General features: G+C 38.5%; 1 protein-coding gene across 1 annotated transcript; it reads right to left on the bottom strand.

Moving 5' to 3' along the window:
- Positions 1-1,740: 1,740 nt before the first annotated feature.
- Positions 1,741-2,500, bottom strand: LOC113279656 (EG45-like domain containing protein). The gene is made up of 3 exons (XM_026528331.1): positions 2,380-2,500; positions 2,000-2,257; positions 1,741-1,832 (listed from the first exon to the last, which is right to left on the bottom strand). The coding sequence occupies exons 1-3, from the start codon at positions 2,498-2,500 to the stop codon at positions 1,741-1,743; spliced, it is 471 nt and encodes a 156-aa protein (XP_026384116.1).
- Between the last annotated feature and the right edge of the window lie 13,108 nt (positions 2,501-15,608).

Raw genomic sequence — 15,608 nt, 5'->3', positions numbered from 1 at the left:
CTGTACTATGGGTTATTATCTATCAATAATATTTTGTTTTTATTTATAATAAATTTTCATCAACTGAGATTTATGTATTATAAAGATAGTCGTAAAGAACCATAAGTTCCATGGAGCCATATTTTATGCATAGGACCAGATTTTGCAAGGATGTAACAAGATATTCTTGAGCAGTGAACAATATCAAAGTGAAACATTCTTTACATGCCAAAGCCAATCCTGATGAACCAAAACCGCTCCCAGTTTTCACATTCAAATCATATATATGAACTTTGGTCAGCTGTTTAGGTTGCAGTTTCCAGTTTAGTTTCGATAGATACATTTCTTTGCCAAGAGCTTCTTAGCCGTTTTTCTAAAGGTGTGGTTTTAAGAAGGAAATGCCAAAAAGCGTCATATTCAATGATATCTAGCATGCCCACTTATGTCACACGCACCAAGTTTTTTTAATTTTATTTTAAATGCAGACATATCAAAGAATCGATCGGTGAAATATTCAATACATATGGAACCATCTTATTCTTCCGGTAGTTGCGTGGAGGCCTTTCAAATGCACTATTGATAAGAAACCATGAACACTGATATGGATGCTAGTTCATCTGTTATGTACAGAATCTCTTTAACATGCAAACTTAAAAGTTGAGCTTCCCATGGAGGCAGATCAGCTGCTCACTATCGAACTGACATCAAGTTAGACTATGCTAGCCTCTGTTGGTAATCTGGATTTGGTCTCTTGGTTAACTAACATGTTTACAGCTCAAAACTTTAATGATGCGCAGCTGCAGGTAAGGATCAGGTTTGTTGGATGCATTCTGTGGCACATCTGGAAACTCAGATGTGCTATAATTTTTGATAACGTTCAGTTCAAGCCAGATAGTTTTATCCACGAGTTAAAATTTTCTATTTCTGATATTGAAGTAAAAATCATAACCCCTCATAGTATCAGTAGAAGTAGTTCTATACATCTGAAGTGGTTGACAACTGTAGATTTTGCCATCAAAATAAATTTTGATGTCTCTTTTATTAATAAAAGACTACCAGTAGGAGTGGGACTAATAGCTCGTAATTCTGTAGGAACTTTCATTGCAGCAAAAGGGAATTCATCCACAACAGTAGATTGAAATGGGCTAAAGAGAGGAATATTACTGAGCTGCACTTGGAAGGCGACAACATCAACATAGTGGATGCAATTAATGGAATCACTGGAAGAATAAATTGGACGACAAATAGTGTCATCCAAGAATGTCTTGTTTTACTTAATTATTTTAGCATATGGAAATGCTCTCATGTTAAATGAGAAGCGAATAGAATGGCTGATGATTTAGCAAAATATGCAAGATCTAATGCAAACTCGGTTTGGTATAATCACCCTCCAGATTTCATCGTTCGAAATCTGGAGATAGACAATGTACAAGTTTGATTCTTCGATATATTTATTTTCCTATCAAAAACAAAAAGTTAGACTAAATGTGTTTATGGTCTTTCAGCTTCAAATGGCCGTGGTTACGATCATACATGTGCTGCTAGAATAAATACAAGTGTTGGGCGTCGGATGGACTTGCTTCGCTAATTATATGCACGTAGTATGATGTTTTCAGATTGCGTCAATGAAAAATCCTTTCTGTATTCTTTCATTTTAAAAGAGTTATTGAATAATTTATATGTTTACTAGTACTACACAATTTATAGTATTTATTTGGGTATGACATCTTATGTTTTACCACTACACAATCAGTTAAGGTACTACAAATCCAATTCAAGAATCTCTTTCGCTGCTACTTCTTTATTCGTGGATCCACTTTTCTCCAAGCTCTGCTCAACTGATCGATTATACTCTGCAGGATTCAAATCAAAGAACACAATAAGCAATAGCTTACAAGATTTTTTATTGAGAGAATAATTAGGTTAAAATTTGAAACCAATTGATACTAGGTAGAATTAATGAGTACTGCGAGCCTGGTAGAATGATGTACGTACTGTTGGTAGATAATGTTGATAGCACCCTCATTTGGATCAGCAATGGAAGCAAAAGCCTCTTGAGACAAATCAAGGGTACCCCGACATTGAGGTGGAGGGCAATAATCGACAATCTTCACTACCACTGGACTTGAACTCAAGCAAGGCTGAGCAGTGCCCGCGTTAGTGCCACTAATGCAAGTAACTTGGTAAAACGACCCACAAGCACCACCGCCGTTCCAAAGAGTGTCACTTGCTTCCGCAATCATAACACCATCATCTTGAAACCCATCACAAGATGAAGCTGCATACAAAATCCTAATGCTCAATTTTTGTTGGCATGCTTTCAGATTGATTGATTCATGGAAATACAAATACTAACCACTAGTAATGCTTTCCAACAACAAGAAAGATAGAGAGACTTACGGACGTAAGGAGGAGTATTAAAGGTTGCAATGCCGTTGCTTTGAGAAGATGTCAAGGGACAGAATAGGCTGATCAATGCTACCAAGAGTAGCAGAATAGATGAATGGTGCAAACTTGTCATTTTCTCTCTCTTTGTGCTAAAGCTCAGCACCAAATGGATGATGCGGGGCGGTCTATGGGTTATTAGATGATACTCTTGAGATGAGATAATTAACTTACATGCATTTATAGAGGATTTGGATGAAAGCTTTTTAGGTAATATTCCTTGATGATGCGAGGCTGGAATTTAAATAATTTTGTGTAGTTTTCAGCATGCTCACTCTGTAGGGACTGGGCCGGCATAATTTCGGCAGGTCGGCCACGCAGGTTTTGATATTTACAAAGGAACATCAATCACAAGAAGATGATATTTCTAAAGCATGCACAAAGAGAGAGTGTGATTATTTTACATAAAGAGTAGAACTAGGATCCATTTCTTATATTTTGTTTCGATATCACGTCATAAAGATCACCTCTTTCTTCTTAAGTTGTATGTAGGACCGTCAATGGATAAAAATCCGTCGGATATTGGCAATACCGATAAGGTTAAGGTTAAGGGTTATTGGATATCCGGTATCCGATAATATCCGTTGGAATTCAAAAATTCAATATCGATAAGGTTAAGGATAAGCTATCGGATATCGGATATTATTCCGGTAATTTCCGTTATCTACTCATGATACAAAAAACTTCCAATAATTTTCGATAATTTCCGTTAATATTCAATAATTTCCGATAATTTCCGTTAATATTCGATAATTTCCGATATTTACTTAGGAGAGACGTAATCAAATGGCTAAAGAGTAAACCTAAAGGGTATTAGGTATCGAAAATTTCCGAAAATTTTATGATATAGTTATACACTAACGGTATCGGATATTAACCTAATAGAAACTCCCTTAACCGCTACCGTTATGTTAATAAATGGATATCCGTTACGTTAAGGTTATCGGATATCGGATAGCCGTTATGTCGGATATTAACCTAACGGAATCCGGATGTTCGGAAACGGATACCGGATATCGAATATCCATTGACAGCCCTAGTTGTATGTATGGTGCTAAGCTTCTAGTCCCATAATCCCAAACTTAATGACCTTGACTAATATTATCAAGCAACTTTCAACAAATAAATAGACCCTTCACTAAATCTCTCGACTGTTGACTAGTTCTCAGTCTCTGTCCGGGATTGAGATGCTAACAAACCACCAATCTTGCTAAATCTGCTTGACAAGCATACATCGAATCGTGAATAAATGCTTCTATTTAAATATTCAAATAGTCTGTCCATGTCTATTTATATGCCATATCATGGTGAAGACTGTATGATGTGGCCAAGACGTAAAACCACAGAAGCCTCACCTGACTAAATGCATGTACAAACTAATGTCAGCAACTCTACAAACGAATAAAAATTGTTCTTCTCATAGTTCTTTGTGCAATCAACGAGCATCTAAGAAAGAATTATACTTAATTTTCCTATGTAGTTTGTAGGGGCAAAACACCCCACATCAAATAACTATGCGAACCAATGGTTTTATAAAGGAGCGAACTGCTTTCGCTCCTAACATATCCCATATGATGGAGTCCATGACGTCACAAAGTCACGAATAAGGTGTGGAAGCTGCGCGAGGTCGAAGAGTTCGTGCGAGGATATCGCACGCAGGATCAGAAAATAGGGGTTTTATTAGCTGTCTTCCACTATGTAAACTTCTATATATAGAACCAACCACCATTGTATTGGGAGGGATCTTTTTGGAGAGTTGAGATAGAACTTTTAAGAGAGAGAAAGTAATTTGTTCCTCAAGTTAGGGTTTCATCTCATATCTTTGTATTGATTTATAAACGAGATATTTTATAAAGTACCCCTGTTTTGAAATGTACGCTTCAAAAGTACCCCCGTTTTTTACAATTTTTCTAAAGTACCCCGTTTTATTCAAAAGGAAAATTCCATCCAGTTAAGTGCTAGGTGGCAGTTATCTTTCCTATTAAAAGTCCTATTTACCCCTGAACTACATCTCCTTGGTAGAGAGGATAATGATTCGACGATCTTGAAAGAGGGTGTAACGATCCTGAACTAGGCTCGACGAACCTGAAAGTGGTGTAACGACCCTGAACCGGGCTCGACTAACCGGAAAAATATTGTAGAAGATTGATTCTCCACCAACCAAAAACCCCAAGACACTTGGGAATGATGAACCCTTTCAGGGAATGATGAAACGAACCTGAAAATGATAACAAGATCCTGAACCGAGCTCGACAAATTGAAAAAATGATGTAGAAGGTAAACGTACTAACAAGTAAAGGGTAAAGAAGTAAACTTTAAAGAAAGTAAAGTAGTGCTGACTAACTAGGATGGAAAACTAAACAGTTGGGGCACTTTAGAAAATTTCTAAAAAACAGGGGTAACAAAAAACGAGGTCAATAAAACAGGGGTACTTTATAAATTCTCCCTTTATAAACTTAATAAAATTCTTCTAAGTGTTCTTCATGATGATTTCCTAGCTTGTTCTATAGATTACTTAAGGGGTGTGGTAGTGGGATTTTCCGCTACTACATTTTGGCGCTAGAAAACTGCTCGGGAAATACCTGTTTGTGAAAACCTTAAGTTGATTCTTTGAAAAAATTGTTATTATCCTTGTTTTTGTGAAAGAGTTCGGTTGTTTTCTCGGAATTTTAACGTTTAGATTCACTCATTTAAAACAAAGTTTTCATATAAGAAGGAAGTTTTGGGTTTGCATAAGTTTGTGAGAAAACTGTTATTTCAGGAACACAAAATGGTGAGACAAGCATCTGCAGGAGCAAATGTAACACCAGTTAGGAGGAGTAGAAGAATTGCAGGTAGAAGAAGGGGAGAAATCGCAGAGACATCGAGAATGGGAGAAAGGAACAACAGGTCTCAACCGATCAGATCTCCGATCCGGCAGGAACAAAGAGAGAACGATCAAAGAAATTATGATGAAGTAAGTGTTTACACTACGGATACAGATACCGCAGGAGAAAATGAAGAAGGAACACAGGAGGAAAGAGCGCTATGAGAAAATGAAGACAACATGACCATTGGAGAGCTAAGGCAGCGATTGGAGGATGAGAGAAGAAGAGAAGAGGAACTACGTGCGAACTTGACACGAGAAAATGATGAGCTAAGAGTGGAAAATCAGCGATTACAAGAGCAACATTCACAATCATGATCCAGAACAACACGTGCGATCTCGAGATCAAGGACAAGAAGGAGTACCACCAGGAGGAGTAGATCTGAGCACGGAGATAATACACAAGGACAATTTTCAGATAACAATTTAGATGACACTTTTCAGGTGAACGAAAACTCGCAGCAGGAGCGCGAAAGAAATCACAGGGAAGATCGGTATGTCCAAGTAGGTGAGAATGAACACAGGCGAGGACGTCGCAGAGAAGGAAGATTGGAGAGAAATACAGAATACAACCACATGCATAATGAAGAATAGCGAGAGAATGATACATAACAGGCAAGGACGATACTTCATGGAAGAGAGAGGCTGAGGAAACAAAATGAGATGGATAGAGATGCACAGGAACACGCGAGAATTGAAAGGGAGAGGCTAAGAGAAACAAGACATGATGAAGAACGGCGAGAACTAGAAGAAGCCATACGACAAAGCAGGCACGAAAACAGATTGAGGCAAGCCCGGTTAAAAAGACCTAGGTAGCAGCAGGAAGAAGACATATTCCCAAACGTCGAAATTTTAAGAGAAATAGAAGAGCTAAGAGAATTAGTAACAAAAGGGAAAGATGGAGGAAGAGGCAGCTAGAAGAAGCAATAAAAGAAGCAACAAGGACACCCTTCGCGTGGCAGATACATTCAGTAACAATACCAAGAAAGTGCACGATACCAACATTTTCTAGCATCTTTGATGGATCTACATGTGCATTCCAACATATTAATACATACAACTTAGCTTTGTTACAATATGAGGATAACGACGCGGTCTTATGCAAGTATTTTCTAGCAAGCCTCGCAGGAGAAGCCTTGAAGTGGTTCGAGGGACTGCCAGTAGATTCGATAAGGTCATTCAAGCATTTGCAGAGTTTTTTCTTGGGACAATACATCAGCAGAAGTATGCTAAAGCCAGGAATTGAATAAGCATTCAACCTACGAAGAAGAACGAACGAAAGCCTGCGGGATATAACCAACAGATGGAGGACAATGATCAGCGAAATGGCAGGGCGAGTGGATGAAAGAAATCTCATCTTAGCATTCATCAATGCATTGTTTCCAACTGACTTGTTGTTTACGCAACTGTTCAGAATAAAAGACAAAATAATGATGGCGGAGCTGCGGGAATACCAGGAAGAGTATATCGCTCTTGAAGAAAAGCAGAGAGAAATGGAGTCCTACCCAGTTGCAGTCGCGAGCGAAAGAATAAGAAATGCAAGTCTGTTACCCAGGATGACGAACGCTATTGCGAGCACTTCGCAGGGAAGCAAAGATAAGTTAATCATAAAAGACCAACAAAAGCAGGTAGCCATGAGTAGCAGGGACAAAGAAATATATGAGCAAGAATACAGGAAATGAAATATAATAATCATGGAGGAAACAACAAAGTTGCAAGGTACTACAATCATGGATACGGATATGGAGGAAATAAGAGGTATTACAATCAAGGTGCGACCTACAAAGCCCATGAAGAGGTCAGGATGCCACCTCTTAACACAACAATGGACAAAGTCTGGGAAGCTGTTATTTTAATGGAGGAGATAACACCACCACCTAATCTAGGACAAGAACCACCATCTGGAAGAAGAAGTAAAGAATTATGCGGTTATCATCGTTTTCATGGCCATACAACAAACAACTGCAAGAACATACAAGGAATCATATTAAGAATGATTGTACAAGGAAAGATTAACCACTTCCTAGCCATACCATTACCTCTTCCACCACCACAACAACAAATAACAGGTAAAAAGACGTCAGGAGAAGACAAAGGAAAAAATACCTTTCTAATAGAAGTAGGAGTGAATGCTAAGAATCTACACTGTAACTCAATAATACACTCATTCAAAAGTATAGAAGACTTCCACGACAATATGTTAAGCCGTGTATTTGCAAGGGATGCTGAAGGGAAGGAAATAATGAACCTAGCAAAGCTACCAAAACTCAAAGAATGGCAGAAGCAACCAATTACATTTAGTGCGGAAGAAGTACCTGGATGAGGCGAACTCCATGAGAGTCCCCTAGTAGTTAAGTTAGAGATAATACTGAAAGAAAAGTCGGATAAGGAAGAAGGTGAAGAGGATCTCACATGGGCCATAAATAGGATACTAATTGATTCTGGGAGCTCGGTGGATATTTTTTTTTATCATAAATATAAGACAATGGGAGGAAGAACGAAGATTTGATTCCTTCGACTTATAAAATATGCGGCTTCAATGGATCCTCCAACAAGCCAAAGGGAGAGATTACCATGCGAATCCCTCTTAAGGTAATCTCTACAGAAATAACCTTTTGTGTCGTGGACGTCGAATCTCCATATAATTCATTAATTGGAAGACCGTGGTTACATAACATTCTCGGTGTGGCTTCCACATATCATCAGTGCATCAAGTTTCCGTTACCACAATGCATTGGAATCATCAGAGGAGATGTTAATGAAGCGAAAACATGCAATGAGATTGATGTTGAGAAAAGCGAAGGGCGTGCGAATAAGAGAAGAAATTGGAAGCGTGACGCAAAAGAAAGTAAGAGGAGCGAAAGATTGATGGTGAGTTTCATAGAAAAAGAAGGAGAAATGGATGACTATCATGGAGGTGAGGAATCATCAAAGAAGGAAGACGCTGGGATTGAAAAAAAGAACAAGGAACTAGCACAGGAAAATTTCAGATAAGGACGATCAAGATAGCGAAAACCAACAGGGCAGAGTTCCAACTTGGAGAGTTAGTCATGAGCGAAGTACCACCGTATCACAGGCGAGAACATAAAAATAAAGGAAAAGTAACATGGGCAGGACCTTATGTGGTGAAGAAATATGTTGATAATGGGATGTACATGTTAATGGAAAGAGATGGAAAAAATATGGAGAAAATGGAGAATCTACTTTACAACAAGAAACATCTGAGGCAGTTTTACAATTAGGACGCACGACAAAACCAGTTCAAAAGTACTACCTATATGTGAAGTGGCTGAAGAAATGAAAAGGGGTGAAGTAGCTAATTGATTATTATAAAGTATTAGTAAATATATTCCTGTTTATGTGAATAAAGAAGGGAAATAAAAATCAGAATTGTACGAGAAAAGATTATTAATAGAAAAATTCTATTTATTCTACAACAAATACTCCTCGCATACAAGCAGAAAAACGAGGAAACAATAACACCTCTAAAATAAGGCCTCACTAGGGGGCAATAAAATTTAAAATATCTAACTAGGGAGGCTAGGCATCCAATTGTGGCGTGCACCCTAGTTCTCACTTGTGCAAGATGCAATATTTATAAACCCTAACGCGCGTCATAATTGGGGAAAACCTAGTAATGCATGACTCGGGCGAAAGCCATACCATCCTTGGAACCTGAGTCATGAATATTGGGGGAGAAATAAAAGCCTATCCGGTAGAGACTCCTTAGTCGAAAGACTAAGGTACTAAGTTCTCCATTATGGATTGTAGAAACTTTACAAGGCAGACGCGGTACACGGTTGAGACAAGGGTGCCGGGGGCGTATGGAGCGTACCTCGCCGCTCTTGCCAAGTCTTGGATATGATACACTCGGTCCTCAAGATACCCCACTTAGGGTGCGGATTCGAAGGAGACCGCGAAAACAACTGGTTGTTGCATCACTGGATGGTAAGATCCCACCCAACCCGGTAGGGGTACGCTTCCTTGAAAGGGCAATCAGGGGGAAGATAAGGACGGCACCCTCCATTAGGGAGTTGAATTGTGTCAAAAGACATCAATATCATGGGACTATGACTCAAACAAGAGTATAGACCTGTCGTATTGGTGCATAAAAAATCCTGCAGAGGCAACAATACGAAAGATGATAAGACGATATCAATAGGTCGCTGCGCGAAAGCGTAGAGACATCCTGCGATTTCATCGCACGACAAAAATGAATACCCTGGGGCAAAGATAAGTCCTATTAACAGGGGAGGCTGATTAAGACCTCTAATTAGGGAGGCTCAATAAGACTTCACGAAAAAACACAAAAGACCATGCTGACATTATTTTTGCAGGCTGAAATAAAAGCAGAGGCAAAGGTATGATCAAACCAATTTATATTCGCATAAAAACATTTTCTTTCTTAAGTGGAATATATTCGCACGACTAACATGGTGCATGAATTCGGTTAGCATGTGAAAGGTATGATTTTGAATTACAAAAGTAATATGCATAACTGAGGATTTAGTAAAGGCAATTGTGCTCACGCGAATAACAGAGGCAAGAATAGGATTATAAACATAGTATGAATATGTTATTCGCATTAGCATAATTTCCCCATGCAAAACATAAATACCAATCGTACACTCGCACACGTGATAGATTCATAACACGTATATCGTATACTCGCACAAATGATAAACACATACACATGATGGACTCACACACATGTGTTATTATATATTTGCTTCTATAAAGTACTTTGAAACTAACACAAATTTTCAGAAAGGAATCTTTCATTTGATGATCAGTCAGGAGAAGGAGCGAGAAGCATAAAAGAGGTAAAATCCATTAAAAGATGGAAAATACTCAGAATATGTACAAGAAGGAAGGTATAATACAAAGACCATAAAAGATGAAAAACAGACAACTATTTCTTGCCAGCATTATCTTCATCAACCCCGGAGTCATAATCCTCTTCATCAGAATCCTCATATTCAACATCACTATCTGAGATTTCAAAAGTTTATTCATTTTCCGAAGGAGCCTCAAATTCGTAGTGAGATGGGAAAGGAATGTTATGTTCAGTGCAGAGCTCTCCCACTTCCTCTTTGATAGCTCCATCACGTATGCGAATAACATCTTTGGTTAAATTGGAAGCGGTAACTTTGATCTTTTTCTTGATTCGGCGGCATTTGGTGTCACGAGCTTCGAATTTCGTAACCAACCTCTCAATCTCAGCAATAGACTTCGCCGGTAGACTTTCGATATCTCTTTGATACTTCTGCTCCTTCTCAAGAAATTCCTTCTCAGCAGCTGCGAGTAAATAAGGATAAGAGTCAAGATCGAACACACCAAGCAAGGGCAGAATTTTTAGCACAAGTAATAAGAAACCTTCTTTTCATAAATGATGGTTTTAACCAGGGATGCATGGTCATATTCTAAGCTAAAATTTGTAGCCAACCCCAGCCTAGATAATCAAGGACCTTAGCAGCCCATTCAAACTCAACATAATTATCTATTAGAAGATGAGAGCGAAGTTTTCTCTCCCGAGCGAGAAGAATATCTCTTTCACGAATGGCACAATCCTTTATATCTGAACCTTAAGTTGAGCCTCGTGAAATTCCTTCAAAGCCTTCGCACCATTAGCAATTATCTGATCTTTCTCAGTTATAAGAGTGTTCTTTTTGGCTTCCAAAATTCTAATCCTCTCTTTATTCTCACGAGAGCGACGTTGAAAGGTCTTGTTAGAAATCAATAATGGTCTATGATTATAAATAAGGGCTTCGTTTTATCCTTAATTCCTTCCAGCTAAGACTCTCTAGGCCACACATGGGGAAATTGTCCACCGAGGCGTTAAGAAGCTCTAGAAGAGCATCATTATCGTCAGGAAGTCTAGCCGCCTCTTTGGTCAAGTTGCTCTGCAGGTTTAAGTAATAGAAAAAATATGAAGACACAACAAAAATTTACAAAATATGAGGGAGCGAAAAGAAACACACCAACTAACTGATTATTCCTAAGACGGAGAGTATCTGCCTCCCGTGTCTAGATCAAAATCCCCCCCTTAAGATTCGTGCACTCAGGCTCTAAGGAGTGATTATTTCTTTGCGAGTCTGAGGCAACCGCATGAGAAGCTCGTGGCACCTGAAAGGACCAGAAGACAAAGGAACTCAAAATAATTGAAGTACGGAGAACAATTATTAGCTTAAACTCACCCAGTCTACAAGAAAATGAGAAGACATACCATGGAATACATTGATAGACACATTTTTGTGTCTGATATAATCTCAATTGTATATATCGTTAGTGCTCGATTTTGTATTTATTTTGGCTTTTTATGTCTTTGTAGGTGTTTTTGGAAAAATAAGATTTTGCGGCGAAATTGGCTCGAAAAGTGTTTTTTGCGTTCATGGGAGGACATTTGCTATTCGGACTCTCACTTTGGATAAGGGGTAACCTAATTACTAAGGGGTAACCGATTCGCACCCCTACTCTGGATAAGGGGCAACCATCTTCAACATTCAAAAATCAGGTTTTGGCGGGAAAAAAAGTGTAGTTAAAGAGCAGTTTTGGCAATCGTGATTTGGAGGAGTTTGAGGTCGATTAAACCTCTGATTTTCATAGGATAGACTCCTTATGGGTCTAGGAATCTGATATGGGTGTTTAAATCAATTAGATTGGGCTCAATCGACGGATTTTTCTCACAACAAGAAAATATGGAAAGTCACGTGTGTGACCTTTTTTAGGGAATTTTAGAGAGATTAAAACGCTGTAAACCTTCCCAAAGATTTGTATCTATCTAAGGAAGAGTTTAGAATAAAAAGGAAAGATCAGAAACGCGTAGAAATCCTAAAACAAGAAATTGTCGCAACTTGGCCGTGAAGAGAAGGAAAGAGATTTTGAAAGATTTTGGAGAGATTTAATCGGTATTTTTGATATAAATAGATGTCTTGGGTCATATAGAAGAGGTGTCGAGAGTTTGGGAATCTAAGGAGAGCCAGAGAAGAAGAAATCATAGCTTTACCAAACTCTATTTCTGCTGCTGCTGCTGTTGAAGAAGAAGAACAGCTGAAGAACATTGACCCTCAGTAGACAGTCGCAGAAAGTGTCACTGTTTAACAGATGAAGAACATTAAGCTGTTCAGGGCAGTCTTATTTCAAGACAGTCTTAAATCAGCGACAAAGCAATAGTTTTTCTGTAACAGTACCATTGTAACAGCTGTTTTGCAACACCAATACACTGTTGCAAACAGTCTGTGTTATTACTTTTCACTCTTTTAATCATCTTTTGAGCAACAAACACATATTTTGAGATCATGATTAATATGAGGAGCTAAACCCCAACACTGGGATGACGGAGGAAGCCATATTGCATACATGTGGTAATTATATTTAATTCTTTTTATGACTTTTTGCATTAATTTAATCCTTTTATGATTTCCTTAATTAGTTGTGAAGTCGTATGATGATGTATGCTTGGTCTAAGTGCTTTTGATGCATCATGCTAGTGATTTACTGTTAATCTTTTTAAAATCTACCCTGGCAAAGAATTAGAGTCAATAAACAAGAGCTATAATTGTCTAAGAATTGATTTTTGAACCACATGGTATGAGGTTTGGTGGAATCCTGAGTCTCAGTAATCTCTCGACATTGTGACAAACCTTGTGTATATATTTTCTTTATTTTTATTGTTTTCTATTATTAAGTCTGAAATTGAGTCTACACAAGTCCGAGTTGAACGGACTTTATTTACCACTTAAAAAACTATATCATACATAGAGAATAAGAACTCTGGAGATATGGCTGAGGAAGATCCTCGCAGAAATTCATGACTCAAAGTGGGAGAATCTTATATGGAAGAAATCATTTGACAGGTGCGAACTAAGTTATCATCACCAGTGGCAACAAAGGATTCTTTGAAGATGAGAGATAATTGGGTCATGGGGGAAGCTGAACTAGATTCATCAGGGAACGAAAGTTCACTTCCCTGAGAGCAAGGAGCATAAGAACTAGGAGACAAGGTAGTAGAGGTAATCTTCCTCTTCTTCGAGGTAACCTTTTTCTTCTCCTTCGAACTAAAGGACTGGGAAGCAACGAATTTTCCCTTAGACTTCGCACATCTAGTAGGATTCGCAAGAATATAAGCATCCTCCTCGCCTTCAGCAGAGATTTCATCATTAGTGCCATCGATATCTATCCCCTCCACCTTCGCACACAGATAAAGATAAGAAATAGAGGCAACAATATTGTCAAAGTGAAATTAGAGGTATTTCTTACTTCATTGGTGATCGAATGTAGAGCTTCCAGTGTGCCTGGTTTCTTATAAGTATTATAGTCCTTCTTCATCTTGGCAATCTGGAGATGAAGAAATTAGTGAAGCAAAAAAAAAGGAAAGTAGAATAAATAAATATTGACGAAGGAGCGAAGGATAGAAAGATGTACCACTTTTTCCTTCTCAATCAAACTAAACTCCCAAGGAGAGCATGGCGAAAAACCCTCGGGAAGGGGATTTATCGACTTATTACCGCCATAACAGGTGATATATGGACCCTCAAGAATAATAGGATAAACATCCTAGCGATTATCATTAGAGTTCCGCGCAGTGCAATTAGTCTTATTGTTAAAATCGACGTATCGCATAATCCTTTGATTCTCTGCGAGGCCATCCTTTCTCGATAGACGAACAACCCAGCGAGATGATTCAACCTTCATAATCACTACTTCGTAGTTAGCAAAGAATCTCTCAACAGTATACTCAGAAGCAATAATTTCAAATCCAGCATATGCTTCATTCCCGTATTCTTTAGGATAAAGAGATCCTAATTCAGCTGCACGGCGCGCGAACTCCACCATGATCCTTATAGCGTCCCCACTCAGTTGATAAATTGCACGCCTAAATTTATCATGGGATAAGATTTCGTAGAAAAGAGGAATTCGCGGATCCAAGAGAGGGATAGGGATACCAGCAAGAAGCTTCCCTACGGAGATAATGATCTTCTGATCATTCTATTGATCAATTTTAAACCATTTATGGTTTACCGTCAAAGTCGGCCCTGATGAAGGAGGAGCGGATAATGTGAAACCTTTGTCTCTGAATTCGACCTGTAGCTTATCAAACTGTTCTACCATTCTCCATCATGCCTTATGCCTCATTGTTATTCTTCTAGAATATGATTATAAATATCAAGATAGCTAAGACGATCAAAGGAAGCGAAATTATACAGTAAACAAGAAATTGAAGCAATAGTTGGAACAAAAACGAGAAGAAAATGTGAAAAAGGATCAAGAATCAAGATCAAACAAAAGCAGTAGCAGTAAAAAGGGAAAAGCCGCGGAGGTTTAAGAGGAAGGAGAAGAGTAAAAATAAAGGGATGAAAACGAAATAAGGGTATATAAAGGATTCCCTTTCCCTTTTTTCGAAATCCTACGCATTAATGGGTGAGAAGATATGAAGAGACAGTTGAGAGGATTGATTGCGACGTGTCAAGAGATAAACCGACGAAAGAGGCACGTGGAACAATCCAGTCCGAAATCCCGGATTATTGTCAGTTAAGGAATATGAAAAGTTGATAGGATGCGGCAAATCGCATTGAAGATGCGAAGAGAGTCATTGGAGCAGTTTCTCTCATCGCTCTTTTCATAGAGAAGATCGCTAACAGATGAGGCAAAATGTAGGGGTAAAACACCACATATCAAAAAACTATGCGAACCAATGGTTTTATAAAGGAGCGAACTGTTTTCGCTCCTAGCATATCCCAGATGACGGAGTCCATGACGTCACAAAGTCACGAATAAGGTGTGGAAGCTGTGCGAGGTCGAAGAGTTCGTGCGAGAAGATCCGATGTAAGCGTGCAAGGATATCGCACGCAGGATCCGAAAATAGGAGCTTTGTTAGTTGTCTTCCACTATGTAAACTCCTATATATAGGACCAACCACCATTGTATTGGGAGGGATATTTTTGGAAAATTGAGATGGCACTTTTAAGAGAGAGAAAATAATTCAAATTAGGATTTCATCTCATATCTTTGTATTAATTTATAAACTTAATAAAATTCTTCTAAGTGTTTTTCACGATGATTTCCTAACTTGTTCTATAGATTTACTTAAGGGGTGTGGTAGTGGGATTTCGCTACTACATAGTTTATACGTACAAGTTGTACGGTGTGCCATGTAGCATGCAACTCAAATAGCTCAGGTTCAGTTAACGAAGAAATTAGAGCAATGCGATGTGAGGTAACACACAGTTGACCACGAGGAATTTTTTGATAAAGACTCGGCTTTATTCGCCAAATTAGGCCAGTAATGTCCAGTTTTATTCAACCGTCTTCCAATGCT

Source organism: Papaver somniferum, chromosome 5 (assembly GCF_003573695.1).
Source record: "Papaver somniferum cultivar HN1 chromosome 5, ASM357369v1, whole genome shotgun sequence".
NCBI lineage: Eukaryota > Viridiplantae > Streptophyta > Magnoliopsida > Ranunculales > Papaveraceae > Papaver > Papaver somniferum.
Note: the sequence above shows the minus strand (reverse complement) of the source record. Positions and strands in the feature narration are given on the sequence as shown.